The following is a 20513-nucleotide window of genomic DNA, read 5'->3' as shown; positions in this document are numbered from 1 at the left end:
TTATTTGCCCTGTATTGGGCTATAGCATCCTCTAAGAAGCAATTCTAGGCACCTCCAGATGCTGCAGCACCAAGTAGGAAAGTTTGTGCTCACAGATATGTTCTTCCCCCCTCCTCCCATCATACATACATGTATTTTCATGCCCTGAGCATGTGGTCTCCCTCATTTGCTCTCCACTTATTCCCTGGGTCTAGGCTCTTGCCTTAGACTTCTTATAACCGCTGTCTGGATGAGTCTTGGTCATAGATTTTTTTTCCTTTACACAACCTCAACACACACACACACCCTTAGCACAAATATAAATATACATGCTATATTTCAACATTTTATTTTGTGCTTTTTGAATAATTCTTCAGGCCTCCCCATTCCCCCTTTCCCCCTATTAGCCTCTCCCTTACAAAATACTCCTAGCTATTTTTATCCCACCAGCTATCCATTCTGGAGTACCAGCCCTTGGCATATGCCCCAGGCCTCCCTTCAGTTCCCTCAGCTCAATATAAACTGAAGAGTCGGTCGTTGAGTATCAGATGATCCACAAACCTAGAGCAGGGAGAAATTAATTCAGTTCAGCCTGGTTGGGTTGGGAGGAGGGAGAGAGAAGGGTGGTGTGAGGGTAGCTCCTGAGGCTGTGTTGTGCTATATATCCAGAGCAGCAGTAGTCCTGTGTGTGTGACTCACTGTCATTCAGGCCAAGCAGGAAAACAAGGGAATGTGCACACACATGCTGCAGACACGCATAGACTGGACTGCAGGTTCACAGATGGATTTAGACTAATGTGTCTTATCCCTCACAGTGAGTCTTCTCTGAGGCCCTTGGCGACAAGTAGAGCTCCACATCCTCCATTCCCAAGCCTTCATTTCATTTTCTCCTCTCTCTTCCTATCCCTACTCCATCTTTTCATTTTCTCCTCTCTTCCTATCCCCACTCCATCTTTCGAGGTTAAACTTGGTAAAACTGATGGCTAGAGATGTTCTTTGTAAACCAAATCTCCCTCCCCAGTGCACACACACCCTTTCTACCATCCTTCCTTCCATTTTCCTCCTTTGCTCCCTTGGCTGCCCTGTACTACTAGGGGCTCCTAACCAGAACCTAAACTGCTCAGTCTTATCTTTAGTACTTCAAATAGGGGCAGGGAGACTTCTACTTCCCAGTTTGTCCCCTTAACTGATCCCTTCCATCCAAACCTGGTTATGGGGCTCTTGATAATGCAGTGTCGTGGAGTCTTCATCCATGGAGCAATGTCTCGTGGGTGAATACCACGTTCATGTGGCATCCAGAAACTGAAATTCTGGGCATCCGTCAGAGGTGCTTCAAAGAGCTGATTGTGGACTAAATGTGGAGGCATGGAGAGAGAGTCTAAGAGAAATGTCAAGAATCATCCCAACTACCACTTCATTCCAGCCTAGGCTGACTAAGGCTTCTTCCCAGGCTTGACAGAAATTTGAGGGCTGAATGTTCCACTCTCTGATTATATTATCTGATACTTGACAGATGAATTAAACTCATTTTTTCCTGCAGGTTAATCCTACTGTTTGGTGGACTGTAATATAATAACATTAATAGCAAACATTTACATAGTACTTCAAAGTTTGCAAGGTACAATATACATTTGTGTATATATATATATATATATATATATATATATATATATATATATATATATATATATATATATATATATATATATATATATACATACATTTATAATTTGATCTTCACAAGAACCCTGTGAGGTAGGTGCTACTATTCTCCCTCTTTTATAGATAAGGAAACTGAGAAATTGTTTGAAGCAGGATTCATTCGGGTCTTCCTGACTACCAGCCTGGAACCCTATCTACTCATTATCCCACTAGTTTCTACAGATTAACTCTTTTTTATTATTTCTGGTCCCTCTTCAAAAAATCCCCACCAACTTCAACCTGCTCTTTCTCTGCCCTTGATTTCTTCTCAGTCATACATCCCATTTACCACTAGAGTACCCCATCAATAGGACCCACATGTCTTTAACTGCACCCTCCGGACAGCTTCGTGGTACTTTTCATTGCTGTTCTGGTGCACACAGTAATTTCCGACAGGGATGATAGGGGGCAGCTTGGTAGAAACTGACTCCTTTGGACACCTTTCCTCTGTAATGACAGCAGAAGGGCTTCTAGATCATAGAATTGCAGAGTTAAGAGACCTCAGAGTTCATCTGCTCCAACCTCTACCTAAATTATGAACTCCATGTAAAACATATTCAACAAACAATCATCCAGTCTCTCTTAGAAGACTTGCAGTGATTAGGAACTCCCCACCCTCAAGGCAAACTGTTCCATTTTGGAGCAGCTCTAATTGTTAGAAAGTTGGTTTTTTAAAAAAATTATTATTATTGAACCAAAATCTGCCCTCCTGTCTTGGTTCTGCTGTCTGGGGTCTAGTAAGACAAATCTTAGCAGACTAGATTTGCAAAAATAAATAAGCAAATGAATGAATAAAAATAATTTTTTTAAATTCCCTTTTTATTTTCATGAACTTGACCAACATCAATTAAATGTTAATATTTCTCTATTCAAAGAAAAACAAAGAGAATTGACCCCATGTGAAACTGGGAATCCCCATTATGCTAATCCCTTTTCCAAAGCTCTTCAGATGTTTGAAGACAACTCCACCTTAGTTTTCTCTTTTCCTGATTAAACATCTTTAAGTTTCTTAGTTTATACTCATCTTCATATGTGATTTTGAGTACCCTTATTGTTCCGATCACCATTTTCTGCATATATTCCAGACTGTCAGCATCTCTTTTGTTGTTTTTTTTTAGACAATTGGGGTTAAGTGACTTGCCCAGGGTCACACAGCTAAGTGTCAAGTGTTTGGTTTGAGGACGCATTTGAACTCAGGTCCTCCTGACTTTAGGGCCAGTGCTCTATCCACTGCCACCTAGCTGCTCCTCAATATCTCTTTTAAAATAATGTTCTAGGGGCAGCTAGGTGGTGCAGTGGATAGAGCACCGGCCCTGGATTCAGAAGGACCTGAGTTCAAATCCGGCCTCAGACACATAACACTTACTAGCTGTGTGACCCTGGGCAAGTCACTTAAACCCCATTGCCCAATCAAAAAAACCAAAAACATAAAATAATATTCTAGATGTGGTCTGATCAGGCCAGAGGTAGGAAAATTACCTCAAGTGTTCTATATACTGTATTTCTATTAATGCATTAGTTTTTTGGGAAACCATATCATATTACTGGCTCATATTGAGGTTGTGAGTCCACTAAAAACCACTAGGTCTTCACATGAATTGCTTTCTTTTTTTTGTATTTTTTAATATTTCCTTTTTTTCCCCAATTACATGTAAAAATAATTTATGACATTCTTATTTTTAAATGTTGAGTTCCAAATTCTCTCCCTCCGTCCCATTTCCCTTTATTGAGAAGGCATACAGTTTGATATAGGTTAATGCATATGCAATCATGCAAAACATATTTCCATATTAGTCATGTTGTGAAAGAAAACACATACCAAAAAAACCAAACAAGAAAAATAAAGCTTTTAAAAGCATGCTTTAGTGGCAGGTAGGTGGTGCAGTGGATAGAGCACCAGCCCTGGATTCAGGAGGACCTGAGTTCAAAACTGGCCTCAGACACATAACACTTACTAGTTGTGTGACCCTGGGCAAGTCACTTAACCCCATTGCCTAGCCAAAAAAAAAAAAAGGCATGCTTTGATTTATATTCAAACTCTTATCAGTTCTTTCCCTGGAGGTGGACAACATTTTTCATTATAAATCCTTCAGAATTGTCTTGGATCATACAACACGAATTACTTCCTGGACATGTCCCACTTACCCATTAGGATCCTGAGCTTATATAATAGAATTTTTGAACCCAACTTCAGGACTTTATGCTTAGCTCTATATACATTTTATCTCACTGACTTCAGGCTACCATTCTACTCATTGAAGTCTTGGATTCTGACTCTGTCATCTATTGTGTCAGCTATATACCCCAGCCTCATGTTAAATTGAATAAGCTATGCCATCCAAGTTTGAATACAAGGTCACAGATAAAAAGACATTAAACTGAACAAGAGCCAAGGACAGAAAGAATCCTGTGGGAATCCACTGGAGATGTCCTTCCCTGGTTATCATTGATCACTAGTCTTTGGATCTGTCTGTTGAATTTGTTCCAAACTACCTTGCTATACTATCACACAGTCCACATCTCCCCATCTTGTCCACAAGGACATTGTGAAACAAATGACTTGCTGAAATCCAAATATTCAGCCAACAGCATTTGCCATTCTACTTCTTCAATAGCCCTGTCAAAACCAAGATCTGGCAAGGCACTTCTTAAACCCATGCTGATTAACAGCCATCCATTCTAGGTTGTGGTCACTGGCCTATATGGTTTGAACTATCCAGTTTGATTCCCTTTTTGAAATTTGGGACAAAGTTTGCCTACCTCCAATCCTGCTATATTTCTCTGAATTACACTAAACCTGAAAAATCATTGACAAGGCAAATCAATCACATCTACATGTTCTTTTAGCATATATGTATATAGGTGTATAAAAGTTGGGCCTGGGGTAGATGTAAATAATCTGATTATTTTCCATCCTCTCAAGATTAGAATTAGACATTTTTCCATTCAAATTAAACTTCTTGAGGGCAAGGACCTCAACTTGATTACTTTCGTACATCCTTTTGTGCATCGTCCGATGCTTTTCAATACACCTTGATTTGAAATTTAAATTGTCCCATGTTCACTTAGGTTTGGAGGAAAATAATAGGAAAACAGGCAGAGAATGTTCAATGTACAAAATTGTAGACAGAGATAGAGGATATTTCAGAGCCCCTCAGGCCCTCAAACTCGATAGCTCCAAACCTAGCTCATCATCTTTCCCCTCTAATCTGCTTCCACTGTCTGGCCCCACCGTGTCTGTTAAGAACAGTGTCATACTCTGTCATCCAAGTTTAAAACTTTGGTGTCATCTTTGATTCCTTCGTCTTCATTCTCCAATTTCAGTCAGTGGACTAGGTTGCCATTCTACATCGTAAATATCTCTGTCATTTGATCCCTTATTGCTTTCGCCACTGCTATTACCAACCACCTGGATTTTTCACAATAGAATTCTACTTGGTTGCCTTCTTCCAATCTATCCTTCATACTATTATTCCCATAAGATTACTGTCAAAATAATGTTCCTAATCCATAGCTAATCATGTCACCCTACTAATGAAAGATTCACTGGCTCATAGCTCATAGAATATATGACCCAGAAGCGACCTTGAAAATTTTAATTCTATACTATTCCCTCACTCCATCACTTTGAGATGAGAAAACTGAGGCACAGAGAAACTTTCCCAAGGTTATTCAACTAATTAGTGGCAGAGTGAGGAACAGAACTCAGGTCTTTGGACTTTCAATTCAATTCTGTTTTCTAAAAAGGGAAGAAAAATGACACAAATCAAATCTGAGTCAAAAAGGAATTTAGAGATTCTAATCCCTTTCTAAGTACATGAATCCCCTCTATAACATCTCTAGCAAATGGTTATCCAGCCCTTCCCTGAACTTCATTCTGACCCTAGGAAAATTCTATTCCATGCAGAAGACAACTATGCTCAATCCTTTTTAATCCTTTATTACTCAAGTTGTTTTTGGCCAAAGGCTGCTGGTGACACACAAGGTTTCTCTCTTTCCTACAGATACTCTCAAGTAGAAAAGTAAGAGTCTGGTCCTTGGGGAATATATGTGGTGGTATTGATGGGGTAGGGCCCAAGCCGAGACCTTTGCCCCTTACCCCAAAAAGAATTTGGGTCCCATTTGTCTAAGAGATTCTCCTTGAATTCTCCCACTTGCTCAAGGAGGTCTCTGGCTTTCTCTGAGGCTATAATCCTATCAACTGACCTTTCCTTATTGCCCATGCCCAATCTCCCAATTCTCTGTTACCCTTAACTTAGCCCAACCCTCCATCATCTATTACCTCCCTAATGGCCCAGTCTACTTCCCACCCTTGAACCTATCTACACCCCATCTAGACCTCCAAGTCACTCTCATCAAGATCCTTCCTAGATCCCTCCCACAGTCCTTCTGTATAGAAGGTCCATCTTATCTCCACTGAGGTGATCAGATTCCTTACGAACCTAGCCAATAGCTCACAGATGTTCAGATTCCTTAAGAGTCTGGCCAATATGGCAGATGTGTGTGTGTGTGTGTGTGTGTGTGTGTGTGTGTGTGTATGTGTGTGTGTGTGTGTAAAGAAAGACTTCCAAAGCAGCATTGTTACACATATTTCTTAAACTTGCGCCTCTCTACAATTATGGTCTAAGTTTAAGCTTACTCCTCCCATGGAAGCTATATTTGTGGGAAGAAGCAAACTAGGTTATTAGGAGAATATTTTGTATTAAATGTCTTTACCATGTTATCTGAGAGTAGTAGTCACTGCCCTCTGTTTGTTTTCTTTTCTGGCCAGAAATTCTGAGAGTCTTTTCTTCCCAGACTGTATCTTTATGGTAGTAAATTGAATCATCTTTTGTCTCAACTCTTGCCCAGACCTCATTCATTGAATGGGCCTGGCCTCAGACAAACTAAGACCTGGGAAGGACCTTAATTTAGAAAGGCCAAGGTCACCAGTTGTCATGACCGGGCTTTGATGACTCTGGAGAAAACAGTAAGGCTGATTACTTTGTACAGGTCTGCCCCACTCATATCCAATTCACACACAAGTCAAGACATCACCCTCAAGGTGTCCTCTTCAAGAAGAAAGGAGGAATAACAATAAGAGGGAACTATATCCTCAAACTGCTTTCTTCTTCTCTTCTCTCTCCACTCTGGAATACCTTGGTCCTAACCTGTAAATCTCAATTGCAATTTTTTGATTGCAACAAGAGGCTCATGGTGGAGTGGGTGAGATGGTTTGGGAAGTAACCTGAGGATCAGGCCATACTAGCCAGCTATAGTAATACTTCTGGACAAGTGCTGGGTACTTATAGGACACAATTAATTTAGTCCTCTCCTCCTCTTATTCCCTTGTTCCCAAATCCAGGGATTTGGTTGTATTTGAAGATCAAGCAACTTTCCAAACTAGGAATACCAGGGTAGCCTCAACTCTCAAATGTTATTGTCCTTGGGAGAAGGTATTAAACTTGAGGGATTGATTAATCAAGGGATCTCATCTGCTCATCCCATTAAGATATAGTTACAAATGAGATTATTATACTAATAATAGCTCATATTTCTAAAGACTTTGAGTCTTTAGACTCAAAACTGAGATCTGTTAAAGACCTTAGCTTGAAAAGGCCAAGGTCCCCTACTGCACCCTGGGCCATCTCCAGTTGTCTTGATGTATATCTGGCCACTGGACCCCGATTGCCCCAGAGGAGAAAGTGAGGCTGGTAATTTTGTACAGCCCTCCCTCACTTAAATCCAATTCATTTGAACATCATGGCATCACCTCCCTGATGTCATGGTCCTCTTCAAGGAATGAAGGACAAACAACATTCCCATTGTGCAGTTGAAGACACTGAGGCTCACAAAATTCAGGAGGCAGCTAGTAAGTGTTGTAATTTCCACCTGACTCATCTTAAGATCAGTGATTTTTGCTGTTTTACCACACTAGTTGCCATGTTCTTAGCTCAGTAAGGAAAGATCAAAGTCAAATGTCATTTCCAAGTGATGTCAGCCATCTTCTGATACGGCTGACTTACCTCCCGTAGGCCTAAGTACTAATAGGCAATTTTTTCCACTGGCTAGGAAAACCATATCTAGTGACCATTAGGCCTGACATTCTTTGCTGGTCCATTGGTTCCTTTTTTCCCCTCCCTTGTTTCTTCTCTCACTGTTCGCCTTCCTCTTACCTGTCTCTTTTCCTTCTCCCTTCCCCCAGACTTTCTTTTTGCTCAGAAAGGGATCCTGATAGCCCAACAAGGTTATCCCAAAAAATGCCATCCCAACTCTTCCCTGATTAGATGTGGAATAGCAAGTTTGAAGCTCTGGGTTCTGTTTTTGGTTACTATGGTGACGGCCTGGGTGATGACCAATCCTGACCAAGGAGGACAGGATTTGAAGCTCACTGAAGATAGAACTTAGTAAACAAGCCTGGAGAAGAGGGGAATTAAATCTCTATATCTTTTCTCTTTTCTCCCTAACCAATGTTATTCATACTGGAGGCCTTAGAATGCTATAGAGCATAATTTGTTATTTATATTGGTTCTTTTCCCCCTCCTTTAAATTATTAGATTGTAAGGGTCAGCTAGGTGGCCAAGTGATAGAGTACCTGCCCTGGAGTCAGGAGGACCTGAGTTCAAATCCGATCTCAGACCAGACACTAGCTGTGTAACCCTGGGCAAGTCATTTAACCTCAATTGTCTCATCAAAAATAAATAAATAAATGAATAAATTATTGGACTGTAGAATACAAAGAGGATATTATAGATGCATTCAATTTACAGTTGAAAGGGAACTCAAAGGTGATCTTAGAGAAGTGATTTTGACATTAATGGTAGTTAGAATTTTTTTAAACCTGGGGTCATGAAAACCTGGAGTTCAGATCTTGTACTTGATATTTACTAGATGAGTGACTATGGGCAAATCACTTAATCTCTCTAAGCCTTGGTTTCCTCATTGACAGTTTCTACCCCATAGGTTTTTGGGAAGGGATCCAATGAGTTAGTGGTTTGTCAAGTGCTTCATATACCTTAAGTTGCAAGACCCAGTGAGGGATGACATGTCTGAGTACAGCACAACCAAATAATGTTCATTACCAAAATGGCTAAAGAACAATATTTTTTTAAATATACTAACTTCGAAGATAATAAGGAATTATGATTAGGAATTGAGGAAGTACACACAGAAAAGTCTTTACAGACCCTAGAAGTATTCTGTAACTGAATGCCAGCTATATGCAAGGTATTCTACAAAACTGAAAAAGACAGAGGCCTTGCCTTATAAGAGTTTATAATCTCACAGGAGAGATGCTAAATTCACAAATAATTGTAACAAAAGGTAGGCTAGAATAAGTCCGCAAAATTAGTACAGAGTGCTGTGAGACACTCAAAAGTGTTCTGATCCTCAAGAAATGAGATAAAGTTCCAAGCCATGGGAAGATTAAGGACAGTTCTGGCCTCATGAATAGGCAGGGGAGACATTCGAACTGCATAGGGTACTAGGAGGGTCATACCTTCCTCCCTAGCCGCTAAAACTAAAAATTCCATAATAAGAGATTCCTTCCTTTACAACTCCCTTAGATTGTAAACTTCTTGACTGTCTTTTGCCCTTTTTGTATCTCCAGTGCTTTGCATAGTGCCTAGCACTTAGTAGGTGCTTAATAAATGTTTACTGATTGATTGGCATAAGGATGTTTCCTCATTAAAAATTAAATACCCTTGGGACAGGTACCACCACAATATCCATTACCAATATCAAAATGCGCAAGTACCACAGGAGAGTTACTAAGTGTTAAGAAGTTAGTAAAGCTATAAATTACTTCCAACTAAGGTGATAAGAAAAGGCATCTGGGAGGAAGTGACATTTGAGTTGAGTCTAAATTTGTGAACCATCTAGATTTCAGAAGTTGATTAATCTGATATAGAGGTAATAACATAAGGTGAAAAATCCTTTTTTCAAACTGCTATGATCCCTCAAGGGAAAAGAATTCAACCTCTTTTCGAATTAGTTAAGAGTTAATGGGTTTGCTAGAGGGAAAGGTACAGAATGCCTGAGGGCACTAAGGAGGAGGAAGGGGTTGCTAAGGGACAGATCAAGCCTTTACCAACAGCTTTCTAGGTGCTAGCCAGAGTGCTAAGTACTAGGGATACAAATACCAGCAAGCAAGATAGTCCCTTCTCTCAAGAAGCTTTACATTGTAATGGGAGAAGTTGTTCATTCCAACTTTCTATGATACTTTTTGGGATTTCCTCAACAAAGATACTGGAATGGTTTTGCCATTTCCTTCTCTAGCTCATTTTACAGATAAGAAAACTGAGGCAAACAGGGTTAAGTAACTTGCCCAGGTCACACAGCTAATAAAGTGTCTGAGGCCAGATCTGAATTCAGGAAGATGAGCCTTCAGCCTGTCCACTGCTCTACCTAGCTGCCTTGTAATAGGGGTAGACAACACATAAAAGAGAAAATGGAAAGCTGCAGGAGGAGGTAGAGATTGCCAGGAATGGAGGAAGAGGAAGGGTAAGAACAGGAAAAGGAGGAGAGAGTCCTGGTGTGGGTGAGGTGAAACATGGCTTGGGTCCTTGCCACAGAGGGAGTTTTTGTGTTGAAATGCTGGGGTCACCAAACAACAAAAATAAGTTTGCTTCATAATTTTGATCCAGGAACTCTAGCAACTGTACTCTTCTACCCTTTCCTGTCCTTTTTCAAGAAAAACTTACTTTCCAGAGGTTACCACAGTAAACCTTAGCTTTTAGGCATTATCATCCCTCTTCTGAAGGACTCAGGGTGTATCTTTCAGAAGAAATCATTAAGGAATAACTAGACTGATTCCATCTTTAGGAATCTGATATCTTTCAGTTAAGCATGGTATAAGGGCAAAAGCCTTCAAATCAAAAGACGTGGATTAGAATCCCAGCTTTGACTCTAAACAAGTGATTTAGGGCAAGTGAGCTAACCTTTCTGAACCTCAGTTTCCTCATCTATAAAATGAGGCTAGTAATACTTTTACTACCCTATAGCATTGTTATAAGGCTTTATAAATATCAAAGGTGCTATGTAAATGTGAGTTATTTTGTTGCCTTTGGGTGCACAATGAAACCCCATTTTAATTTATTTGTTTTCGTAAGCTTTTGAAGAAAAACTTAACTCTCCTTCCAGTTAGCTAAAGTCTCCTGAATATGTCAATGTCTGTCATTTACAAAGATTCTCCCTGTGGCTCTATAATCCCAAAAAGTATCTAAATGAATGGCCGAGCCCTAGTGCTGGAATCCTGGGTGTGTTAACAGGAAAGTCTGCTCCTAAACCATCCACAGGCTGCCAAAACCTAATGAATCATCATCTTCCTCTAAAACTGACTCAAGTATGCCCTAATAAGACAGATTAATATTTGCTTGTAGCTCAAGAGTGATGGCAAGGTCCAAAAGGACATGGCCTTCTCTGCTTGCTTTAAGAATGTTGCCTACATTACAAAGATAGGCAAACATTTCTGTCTGGTATATGACATGAGAAGTCACTATGCTATTTATCACAACACAACTGAGGTACAGAGAAAGAAAATCCTTTTGAAGGTACAAAAAGTATCCCGCATCCTCAGATCCTCTCATCAAGGTGAGTGATATAATTTAATCTGACTTGGAGACTAGCAAGATCAAATTTTATCAAGTTCAATACTGATAACCTGTATATGATGACTGGTGGACCTAATTTGGATTACATTGGTATGATCACCAACAGGGGATGTCATTCAGGCTCCTTCAATGTGGTACATGGCAAGGAAGTCAATGAAAATAGCTTTGCCACCAGGCTTTCAAACATTTTTGTTATTGACATAGGTAACAAGCCTCAGATTTCTCTACCCAGAGGAAAGGGCAATTTGTTTCAACATTGTTCAGGAAAGAGAAAATAAGTTGCAGCCAAATGTTGGTAGATAAATGACTGAAGATTACACTAGGGTTTCTGTGGTCAAATAAATGCTTATAAAAAGATTCTACATTTACAGTAGCAAAAGTAAAGTTGCTGTTGGTACAATCCAAAAACTGATTCTTAGCATCTTTTGCCTTCTCCTGCAATTACATTGTCATCACTGAGGAAGTTGGTCAACAAACTTTATTAACCAGGTACTGTGCTAAGCACTGGTTATACAAAGAAAGGCAGTCTCTTCCTTTCAGAAATATAAATTCTAATGGCAGAGGCAGCATCCAAATGACTACATACAGGGGCAGCTAGGTGATGAAGTAGATAGAGCACCAGCCCTGGAGTCAGGAGACCTGAGTTCAAATCCCACCTCAGACACTTGACACTTACTAGCTGTGTGACCCTGGGCAAGTCACCCAACCCCACTGCCTAGCCAAAAAACAGAACAAAACAAAAAAAACCCCAAATAAATAACTAGATACATAGAAGATGTATATATGTCGTGAATCAAAGGCAATCTCAGAGGAGAAAGCACTAGTAGCTAAAGGTGGGACTTAAACTGAGTCTTAAAGGAAGTTAAGAGGCTGAGGTGAGGGGACAGAGTATTCCAAGCTTGGGAACAGGTGAGTACAAAGGCATAGAGATAGGAGATGGAACATCACATTGGAGGAACAGCAAGGAGGGCAGTTTAAGAAGACTTAGAAAGGTAGAAAGAGACTTGAAGAGATGCTTCAAATGCCAAAAAGTGAAGTTTATATTTGATCCTGGAGGTAAACAGGGAACCATTGGAGCTCACTAAGGCAGTAAAGGGTGGGGGGGGGAAGGAAGAGGTGACAAACTTAAAAAATATCACTTTGGCAGCTGAATGGAGAATGGATTAGAATGGGGAGAGATTGGAGGCTGGGAGATCAAGTGGGAGGCTTTTACAATAGTCCAGACAAAAGATGATAGTGGACCTGAACTGGGGTGTGGCTGTATGAGTGGACAGGAAGTGTAAGGGAGTCAAAAGGACTGAGAGCCTTTTTGGTATTTTTGTCTATTTCATGGGTCACTAGCTGGTTGGATGAGGTATGCTAGGTGTGAACTCAAAACTTTTCCTACTTGAAAAGCACATTCTCTGAAAAATTTCCATACCACAATGTGTGGAATCAATTCTATACCAACAATGAAGCATTGTTATTAGGAGTTATTATTAATAGTTGTTTGTACTGAATTCTCATCTCATTCCTTCTTGGTTTAATTTAAAATCATTTCCTCTTAAAAACTCTTCAGTAAATTCAATTCTTCCCTCATAATTAGTTAAATGAGAATCCGAGTATCCATTGAATGAAGAACTTTACACTGACACTTTGAGAAAGATATAAAAGAATTAGAAGTTCTATTTTCTGTCTTCTGGGTATTTATGATCCTAATGTGGCAAATATACATACATAATTTGGGAGCAATTACCAATTAATACGTCAGCAAGTACAGAATGACAAAAGTGTGGTAATGCAATTGGAGTACACTCAATCTAAGAAGACTTCTTATAAAATGATGTTTTGAGTTGGATATTAAAGGAGGCTGTGGACTTCAGTGGTAAAGATGAGGTGGCAGGTATCCATAGAGGAGGAATGTGCAAAGGCAAGCAGGAATTAGCAAGCCTGTGCTGGAAAAACAGATTGACTTGGCTAGAATAGAAAGTAAAGAAAGACATCCCAACACATATGTAAGGTCAGCTCTGTGGCATGACTTAGGGCAAAGGTCTTGTCAACATAGGCAGATCCCTATTGTGTTACTTTTGGACACTTTTACTACATAAAAACTCCAAGGACATGAAAATTCAGATATCCTCAGCTGGGAGAATTGTGCTCAATAAACCTGAAGATGGTTAGACTCTTGTTAGCTGAGTTACCTTGTAAAAGTCTTGACTTTCCTGAACCTCAGTTTTCATCACTGGTAAAATGGTGGTAATGATACTTTCATTACCTACCTGAAAAGGTTGCTGTAAGAAAAGTACTATGTAAGAGTTATAAAAATTATAAAAAGCTACTATTATTATTACTATTCAGTCCCTCAGCTTTCTCATTCAACAAACATTTCTTGTAGATAAGCTATCATACTAGCTGCTACGGTTGGGATAGGGAGGGTGTCTTCAAATAGCTCACAGTTTAGTTCAGGAGAGAATACATACATACACACAAATGTAACTATGCCAGATAAAAGGGCTTTTTAAAAATCCTCATCCTAGTCTTCTCATCAGTACTGACAATGCAGGATACTCTACTTTCTGGGTTTCCATAGCATTGTTGTCTGTTGGTTCTCCTCTTACTTGTCCAGTTGCTTCTTTGATGGGTTATTATTTATGTCTGACCTCCAAATGAATTAACCTACGGCTCTATTCTGGGCTGTCATTTCTTCTTTCTACCCTCTCTCTCTCTCAGAGATCTCATCAGCTTCCATGGATTCAATATTATTGCTCTGCAAATGATTCCCAGATCTATATTTCTCTCTCTTGAGCTTCAGTCTCACATCAGCAATTGCTTATTGAATATTTCTAAATGGCTGCCCCATTTGTATCTCAAATTCAACATGTCCAGAACAGAGCTCATTATCTTTTCCCTAAAACCCAGCCCTCTTCCTAATTTCCCTATTTCTGTGAAGGTCACCACCATTCTCTCATTCACCCAGGTTTGCAACCTCCTACCTCTTAGCCTGGCCCAGAACTTGAATGACTTACCTTTAACTCCTCCTTTCTGTCCTGCACCTTCTCATATCCATTCAGTTGCCAAGTCCTGTTGATTCTACCATTACAAAATTTCTGGCAGCCATTACCACTCCACTCCTAGAAGAGCCACTACTCTAGTTCAGGCTCTCCCCACTTCTCATCTATTGCAATAGCCTACTTATTAGTCTCCCAATCTCTCCCTTTTTCAATCTATTCTCTACACAATTTCCAAAGTAAGATTCCTAAAGCATAAGTCAGGCCACGTCACTCCTCTGCTCAGTAAGCTCCAGTGGCTTTCCATTGTCTTTATGATCAAATACAAAATCCTGTTTGACATTTATAGACCTTCAGACTCGTCTTATCTTCCTAAGCTTAATACATGTTACCTCCTCTCATGTAGTTCAGCCATGTTCCCTTCCCTGTCCCCCTTTTTGGCTAAAGATTGACCACCAGCTCTATCTCCACCACTGCTGGAGGAAATGCAGAATCTCAGTTCCACTTAACCCCTCATCTACTCCCAATGGTAAGTGGTAGGCCAGAACCATTGAGGCCCCCCTGACCTGCACAGTGGATGTGGTTGGTCATAGCAACTGAACTGTTAGAATCCTCCCAGTTAGATGGAGGACAACTTCTAGCTCCCCTTCCCCTCCTAGCACTATCTTATGACTTGTCAATGTACCTTAAATATCCCTGAACCTTGCCATCTGCCCCATCATTTTATACTTAGGACTTCTGGGCCTTTCCATTTGTCCTAAAGTTGATTCCTATATTATGTGTCACCTCATACAATTGGAGAATGAGTTCCTAGAGAGTAGAACTTTCCACTTGTATTCTCAGTGCTTACACAGTGCTTGGCACACAGGAAACACTTAATAAATGCTTTTTTATAATTAATTTTTAGTTTTCAACATTCACTTCCATAAGATTTTGAATTTTGAAACTTCTCCTCCACCCTCCCCAAGATGGCATGCAATCTGATATAGACTCTACTTATACATTCATATTAAACATATTTCCACATTAGTCATGATGTAAAGAATTAGAACTAATCAGAGGAACTACAAGAAAGAAGAAACAAAACAACAAAAGAGAAGGAGAGCAAATAGTAAGCTTCCATCTGCATTCAGACTTCAAAGTTCTTTCTCTGGATGTGGATAGCATTCTCCACTGTAAGTCCCTTAGAATTGTTTAAAATCCTTGCATTGCTGAGAAGAGCTAAGTCTTTCAAGGTCAGTCATCGGACAATGTGGCTGTTATTGTGTACAATGTTCTCCTGGTTCTGCTCATTTCACTCAGCATCAGTTCATAAAAGTTTTTCCAGGTTTTTCTGAAGTCCACTTGCTCATCATTTCTTACAGCACAATAGTATTCCATTACATTCATATACCACAATTTGTTCAGCCATTCCCCAACTGGTGGACATCCCTCAATTTCCAATTCTTTGCCACCACAAAAAGAACTGCTATAAATATTTTTGTACATGTAGGTCCTTTTCTCATTTTTGTGATCTCTTTGGGATGCATAGAAGTGATATTGCTGGGTCAAAGGGCATGTACAATTTTATAGCCCTTTGGGCATAGTTCCAAACTGCTCTCCAAAATGGCTGGATCAGTTCACAACTCCACCAACATTTTCCCACATCTCCTCCAACATTTATAATTTTCCTGTTTTGTCATATTAGCCAATCTAATAGGTGTGATGTGGTACCTCAGAGTTGTTTTGATTTGCATTTCTCTAATCAATAGTGATTTAGAGCATTTTTTCATATGACTATAGATAGCTTTAATTTCTTCCTCTGAAAACTGCCTGTTCATATCCTCTGACCATTTATCAATTGGGGAATGACTTGTATTCTTATCAATTCGACTCAGTTCTCTATATATTTTAGAAATGACACCTTTATCAGAGACACTGGTCATAAAAATGTTTCCCAGCTTTGTTTCACTTCTAATCTTGATTACATTGGTTTTGTTTGCGCAAAACCTTTTCAATTTATAACGTAACCAAAATCATCCATTTTGCATTTCATAATGTTCTCTGTCTCTTGCTTGGTCATAAATTTTTCCCTTCTCCATAGATCTGACAGGTAAACTATTCCTTGCTCTCCCAGTTTGCTTATAGTCTTTATATCTAAATCATGTACTCATTTTGATTTTATTTTTGTATAGGGTATAAGATGTTGGTCTATGTCTAGTTTCTGCCATACTATTTTCCAGTTTTCCCAGCAATTTTTGTTAAATAGTGATTTCTCATCCCAGAAGCTGGAGTCTTTGATTTATCAAATAGTAGATCACTATTGTCATTGACTGTGTCTTGCATACCTAACCTATTCCATAAATGCTTTTTCCATTCATGCTGCAAGCCAAACTAGTCTTGCTTTACCTCACATGACATTCAATCTCCATTCCCAGTGTTGTTGTACAGGTTGTTCCCCATGCCTGGCATGCACTTTCCATCTCCGCCTCTTGGAATCTCTGGCTATCTCCAGAGTCAGCTCAAATACCACCTCCCACATAATCTTTCCTGATGCTCCCAGCTGCTGGTGTCTCTGTCCACAAAAAGCCTCCTATTTACTTGGTATATATTTTGTATCTACTTTTATGTGTACGTGTTTCTCTTATAGAACATAAGCTGCTTGAGGGAAGGGCATAATAAATACTTGCTGGCTAAATAACTTTTAAGTTAACAAGCATTTATTAAGCATCTGTTACCTGCCAGGCACTGTGCTAATAAAGGCAAAAAAATTACTTACTGTCAAACTCAGAAACTAATGAAAGAGACAACATACAAGCAACTATGTATAAGCAGTCCATAAAAAAGATAAATTGGAGATAACTTTATGGTGAAGGCAGTAGCATTAAGGGGACCAGGAAAGACTTCATGCAGAACGTTAAGTGCCATAAGAATTAGGTATGAAATGCAAGGGGAGTTTCAATAAAGTATGAATTACTTCCACTTGTGGGGTGGAGAATAAAGCATTTTAGCTGGGCTGTGAATGGTAGGCAGGATTTTGATAGATAGATACAGGGAGTTTGGGGGAGGGAACATCCTGGATAGAAGGAAATAGAAATAAAAATCTTAAGGGAGAGGAGTTTGAGTCAACTGGGGAAAAGACAGCAGATTGAAGTATGAATTGAAAATGAATAGTAGAGGGTAAAGCTCTAAAATACATTGAATGAGACAAAAGTATTTTGTTTCATTTTGTATGACAATAGTAAGGAAGGAGCAGGAAAATGAATGAGCTGTTATAAATTAATTCACTTTAGTTCTTATCCTTTCCTTCATAGCATCTTTATTCCAACTATTTCTTTCATTTTTAGTAATTTCAAATCAAATTAACAAATATTTCTTGATTATTTACTATATTTAAGCTTTTCATATTCCTCTGAAATTTCAGAACATATGCTCCAAAAAGTGGTGTCAAACTCAAACAGAAGCCAGGCCACTAAATTGCACATAAGGATCACTGCAGTCCTCATATTGACTTAGAAAACTACATTATCTGTGCTCTGTTGTATTTGTATTTATTTCATTAAATATTTCCCAATTACATTTTAATATAATTCAGGCCCAAGTTAGGAGTCAGGTTTGACACCTCTGCTCTAAAAAAGGGACCTTAAAAACCATCTAGTCCTACCTTCTCATTCTAGAGACAGGAAATGGAGGCTCAGACTAGTTATTCAGTCACGTAGGTCTCTATATGTTTTTAAATTCACTTCTAAAGAAGGTGAGGAAGCTGAGGACTTTCTCATCCTAAGCTAATGTTAAATATTTTGCACAAAACCCATTTCTCTTGATCTCTGTAGGAAAATAAAGCAGTATTATACGAAAAGAGCGAGCACTGGCTCCTGTTTAAAACTCCCTTCTTATACCACCTGGGTGGGCTTGGGCAAATAATTTAACCTCCCTGTGTCTCAGTGCCATCTACAAAATGAAGAGGTTGGATTAGATTGCTGTAAGGGTCCATTCTAGCCCTAGTTCTATGATCCTATGATCTTCCCAAATCTTCAAGGGTAAGGACCAGTCACAGGTTGGAAGTGGATGAAGGGTACTTTCTGAATCGTTGTTTGTTCTTCATTCTTGAAGAGGATCATGACGTCAAAGAGGTGATGCCATGACACGCAACTGAATTGGATTAAAGGGAGGGAGAGCTGTGTAAAGTCAGGAGCCTCACTTTCTCCTCCAGAGCCATCTGGGTCCAGTGGCCAGATATAGATCAAGACAACTGGAGATGGCCCTAGATACAGTGAGAGACCTTGGTTTTTAACAAGTCTCAGTTGGACTGAGACAAAGACCATTTGGTGATAAAGGCTAGGTAAGAAATGAGGCAGAGAATGGCCTCTTTTACCAAGTTAAAAAACACAAACAAAAACCAAACACTCTAGGAAGGAAGACACCCTTAGGGTTTCTTGCCCAAACAGAAACTGCTATTTATATTCACTGTAAGCCAATCAGGGCCCAAAAAATGACCAAGTGAGCCTTGGAGTGGGACCTATTGTTGGCCAATCAGTGAAAGTCAGGCTGCTTGGTAGATAGTATGCTCAAAAGACTCATCTTCTAGAGTTCCAATTTGACCTCAGACACTTTAATGGCTGAGAGACCCTGGGCAGGTCACTTAATCCTGTTTGTCTCAGTTTCTTCAACTGTAAAATTAGCTGGAGAAGGAAATGGTAAACCACTCCAGTATCTTTGCCAAGACCAAATGGGTTCACAAAGATTCAGACAGGATTTAAGAGCAACAACAACTTTCTGAATAGAATAGAGAAGAACCAACAGGAAATCTTTGACTAAAGCCCCTCTTCCAGTATTCCAGGTTGTACGTGAAAACTGCAAAGGATAATGTGAAGAAAAGATAAATGTTTAATCACCAGTATTTCTGGGGGGGAGGGGAGGAATGACATGACGCCCTTCCACATTCATTCTGCATTTTTTTGCCATCACTTTTTTATATCTAGACAATCAAGAAAATAATGAGGCCCCATTTATAGTTTTCTGATTTCTTAAGGTGTAAATACAATGAAATTTTAACAACTCTGGTTATGGTTGGCTCCAGCACAACACACATGATTTTTTTCATTCTCAAATGTCATTTTGTTTGCCTGGGCCTGTGGCTAATGGTGATCATTAAAGTCCTTACTAGATTTTTGGTTCTATTCTTAAACCCCTTTAAGTGACAGACTGCAAGGAGGCATTTGAGAACCTTGGATCAGGCTTGTGAACTGCACCGGCCCCCCCATCCCCCCCCAAAAGCAGAGTGACACTTTCCATTCGACATCAGAAAATAAATACCTCCAGATCAGGAAGAATACATTTTCTCATTATAAACCTGCATTTATAAAAACCAGCATTCAACACCATCCCCTACTGCGCATCACCTTGCCCTCTGCCCCAGATGAGTTGGGAAGGAATACGTCTTACCCAAAATCCTGACATCACCCTCTCAAGATTTGTACTGTCATTACTAAAATTCACATTTTAAAACATAACCCTACTAGCTCTGCTACTCTTTCGTCCTGTCATGCGTGAGTGAGACGAGCCGGAGCCCTGTCCCAGTTCCAACCACTGGGTTCTAATCCTGACGCCACTGTGGACGACCCGGGTGACACGGAGGAGAGCTGGACCGTGTGACTCCTAAAGCTCCTTTCTAGGTCTCAATTCTACAATCCAAGGAGCTGATAACCTTGGCCCGGCCCGGCCCGCCGCCCCATTCTAAGGGGCGTGGCTTCCAGGTCCCTTTATGCACCTTAGTGCAAAAACACCCACGAAAGGGCTGGGGCCCCCCAACGGGTCATCCTCCCAGGTTCACAACTTCAGAGGCTCTCAGTTAACTAACAGTGGAAAACCACTAAAAATAATTAACAATCATCAAGCTAATCCTGACGTTTGCTGGTTCCCTCCCTCCCACATCCACCTCAAGAAAATACTCCACCCTCCTCCCCCACCCTCCGCCCAGGCAAGGCAAGAGCGCGCCACAACCGTCGCTCCTCCCCCCATTCTTTTTCGCGCGGAGACCGGGACTCGAGGCGGGATCTCCTAAGAACTAACCACTAAACACCACCTTTCCCGGACCTGCGCCCTGGAGCCAGCCAATCCGTGCGAGGTTGTCGACTCGGTCCGAGGTCAAGTTGAGGCACTCTGCGGAAGTACCCGCCTCTCGCTCCGCCCCTGCTTCCTCGCGGGGGCCCTCCGGGCCACGGAATCGGATGTGCGTCACCGCGCGCTTCGACGTCTCCCAGCGGATGTACGTCGC

At 40.3% G+C, this 20513-nt stretch overlaps 1 protein-coding gene across 1 annotated transcript; it reads right to left on the bottom strand.

Moving 5' to 3' along the window:
• Window positions 1-312: 312 nt before the first annotated feature.
• On the bottom strand, window positions 313-8009 carry SPMIP11 (sperm microtubule inner protein 11). The gene is made up of 4 exons (XM_078156780.1): window positions 7836-8009; window positions 1999-2127; window positions 1186-1330; window positions 313-540 (listed from the first exon to the last, which is right to left on the bottom strand). Exons 1-4 carry the CDS (start codon window positions 7924-7926, stop codon window positions 492-494), a joined length of 414 nt encoding a protein of 137 aa, XP_078012906.1. The 5' UTR covers window positions 7927-8009; the 3' UTR covers window positions 313-491.
• Between the last annotated feature and the right edge of the window lie 12504 nt (window positions 8010-20513).

The sequence above is a fragment of the Phascolarctos cinereus genome, unplaced genomic scaffold, assembly GCF_003287225.1.
Source record: "Phascolarctos cinereus isolate Bilbo 61053 unplaced genomic scaffold, phaCin_HiC Scaffold_1;HRSCAF=81, whole genome shotgun sequence".
Classification (NCBI taxonomy): domain Eukaryota; kingdom Metazoa; phylum Chordata; class Mammalia; order Diprotodontia; family Phascolarctidae; genus Phascolarctos; species Phascolarctos cinereus.
Note: the sequence above shows the minus strand (reverse complement) of the source record. Positions and strands in the feature narration are given on the sequence as shown.

Excerpts from the sequence above, each read along its gene's own strand:
- SPMIP11 (XM_078156780.1), bottom strand. The coding sequence starts at position 7,926 with ATGGCATTTTTTGGGATAACCTTGTTGGGCTATCAGGATCCCTTTCTG. Across the intron at positions 2,128-7,835 it reads GGGAGAAGGAAAAGAGACAG|AGGAAAGGTGTCCAAAGGAG; the intron begins GTAAGAGGAAGG and ends CTGTCATTACAG. Across the intron at positions 1,331-1,998 it reads GAGGGTGCAGTTAAAGACAT|TCCACAATCAGCTCTTTGAA; the intron begins GTGGGTCCTATT and ends CTCCACATTTAG.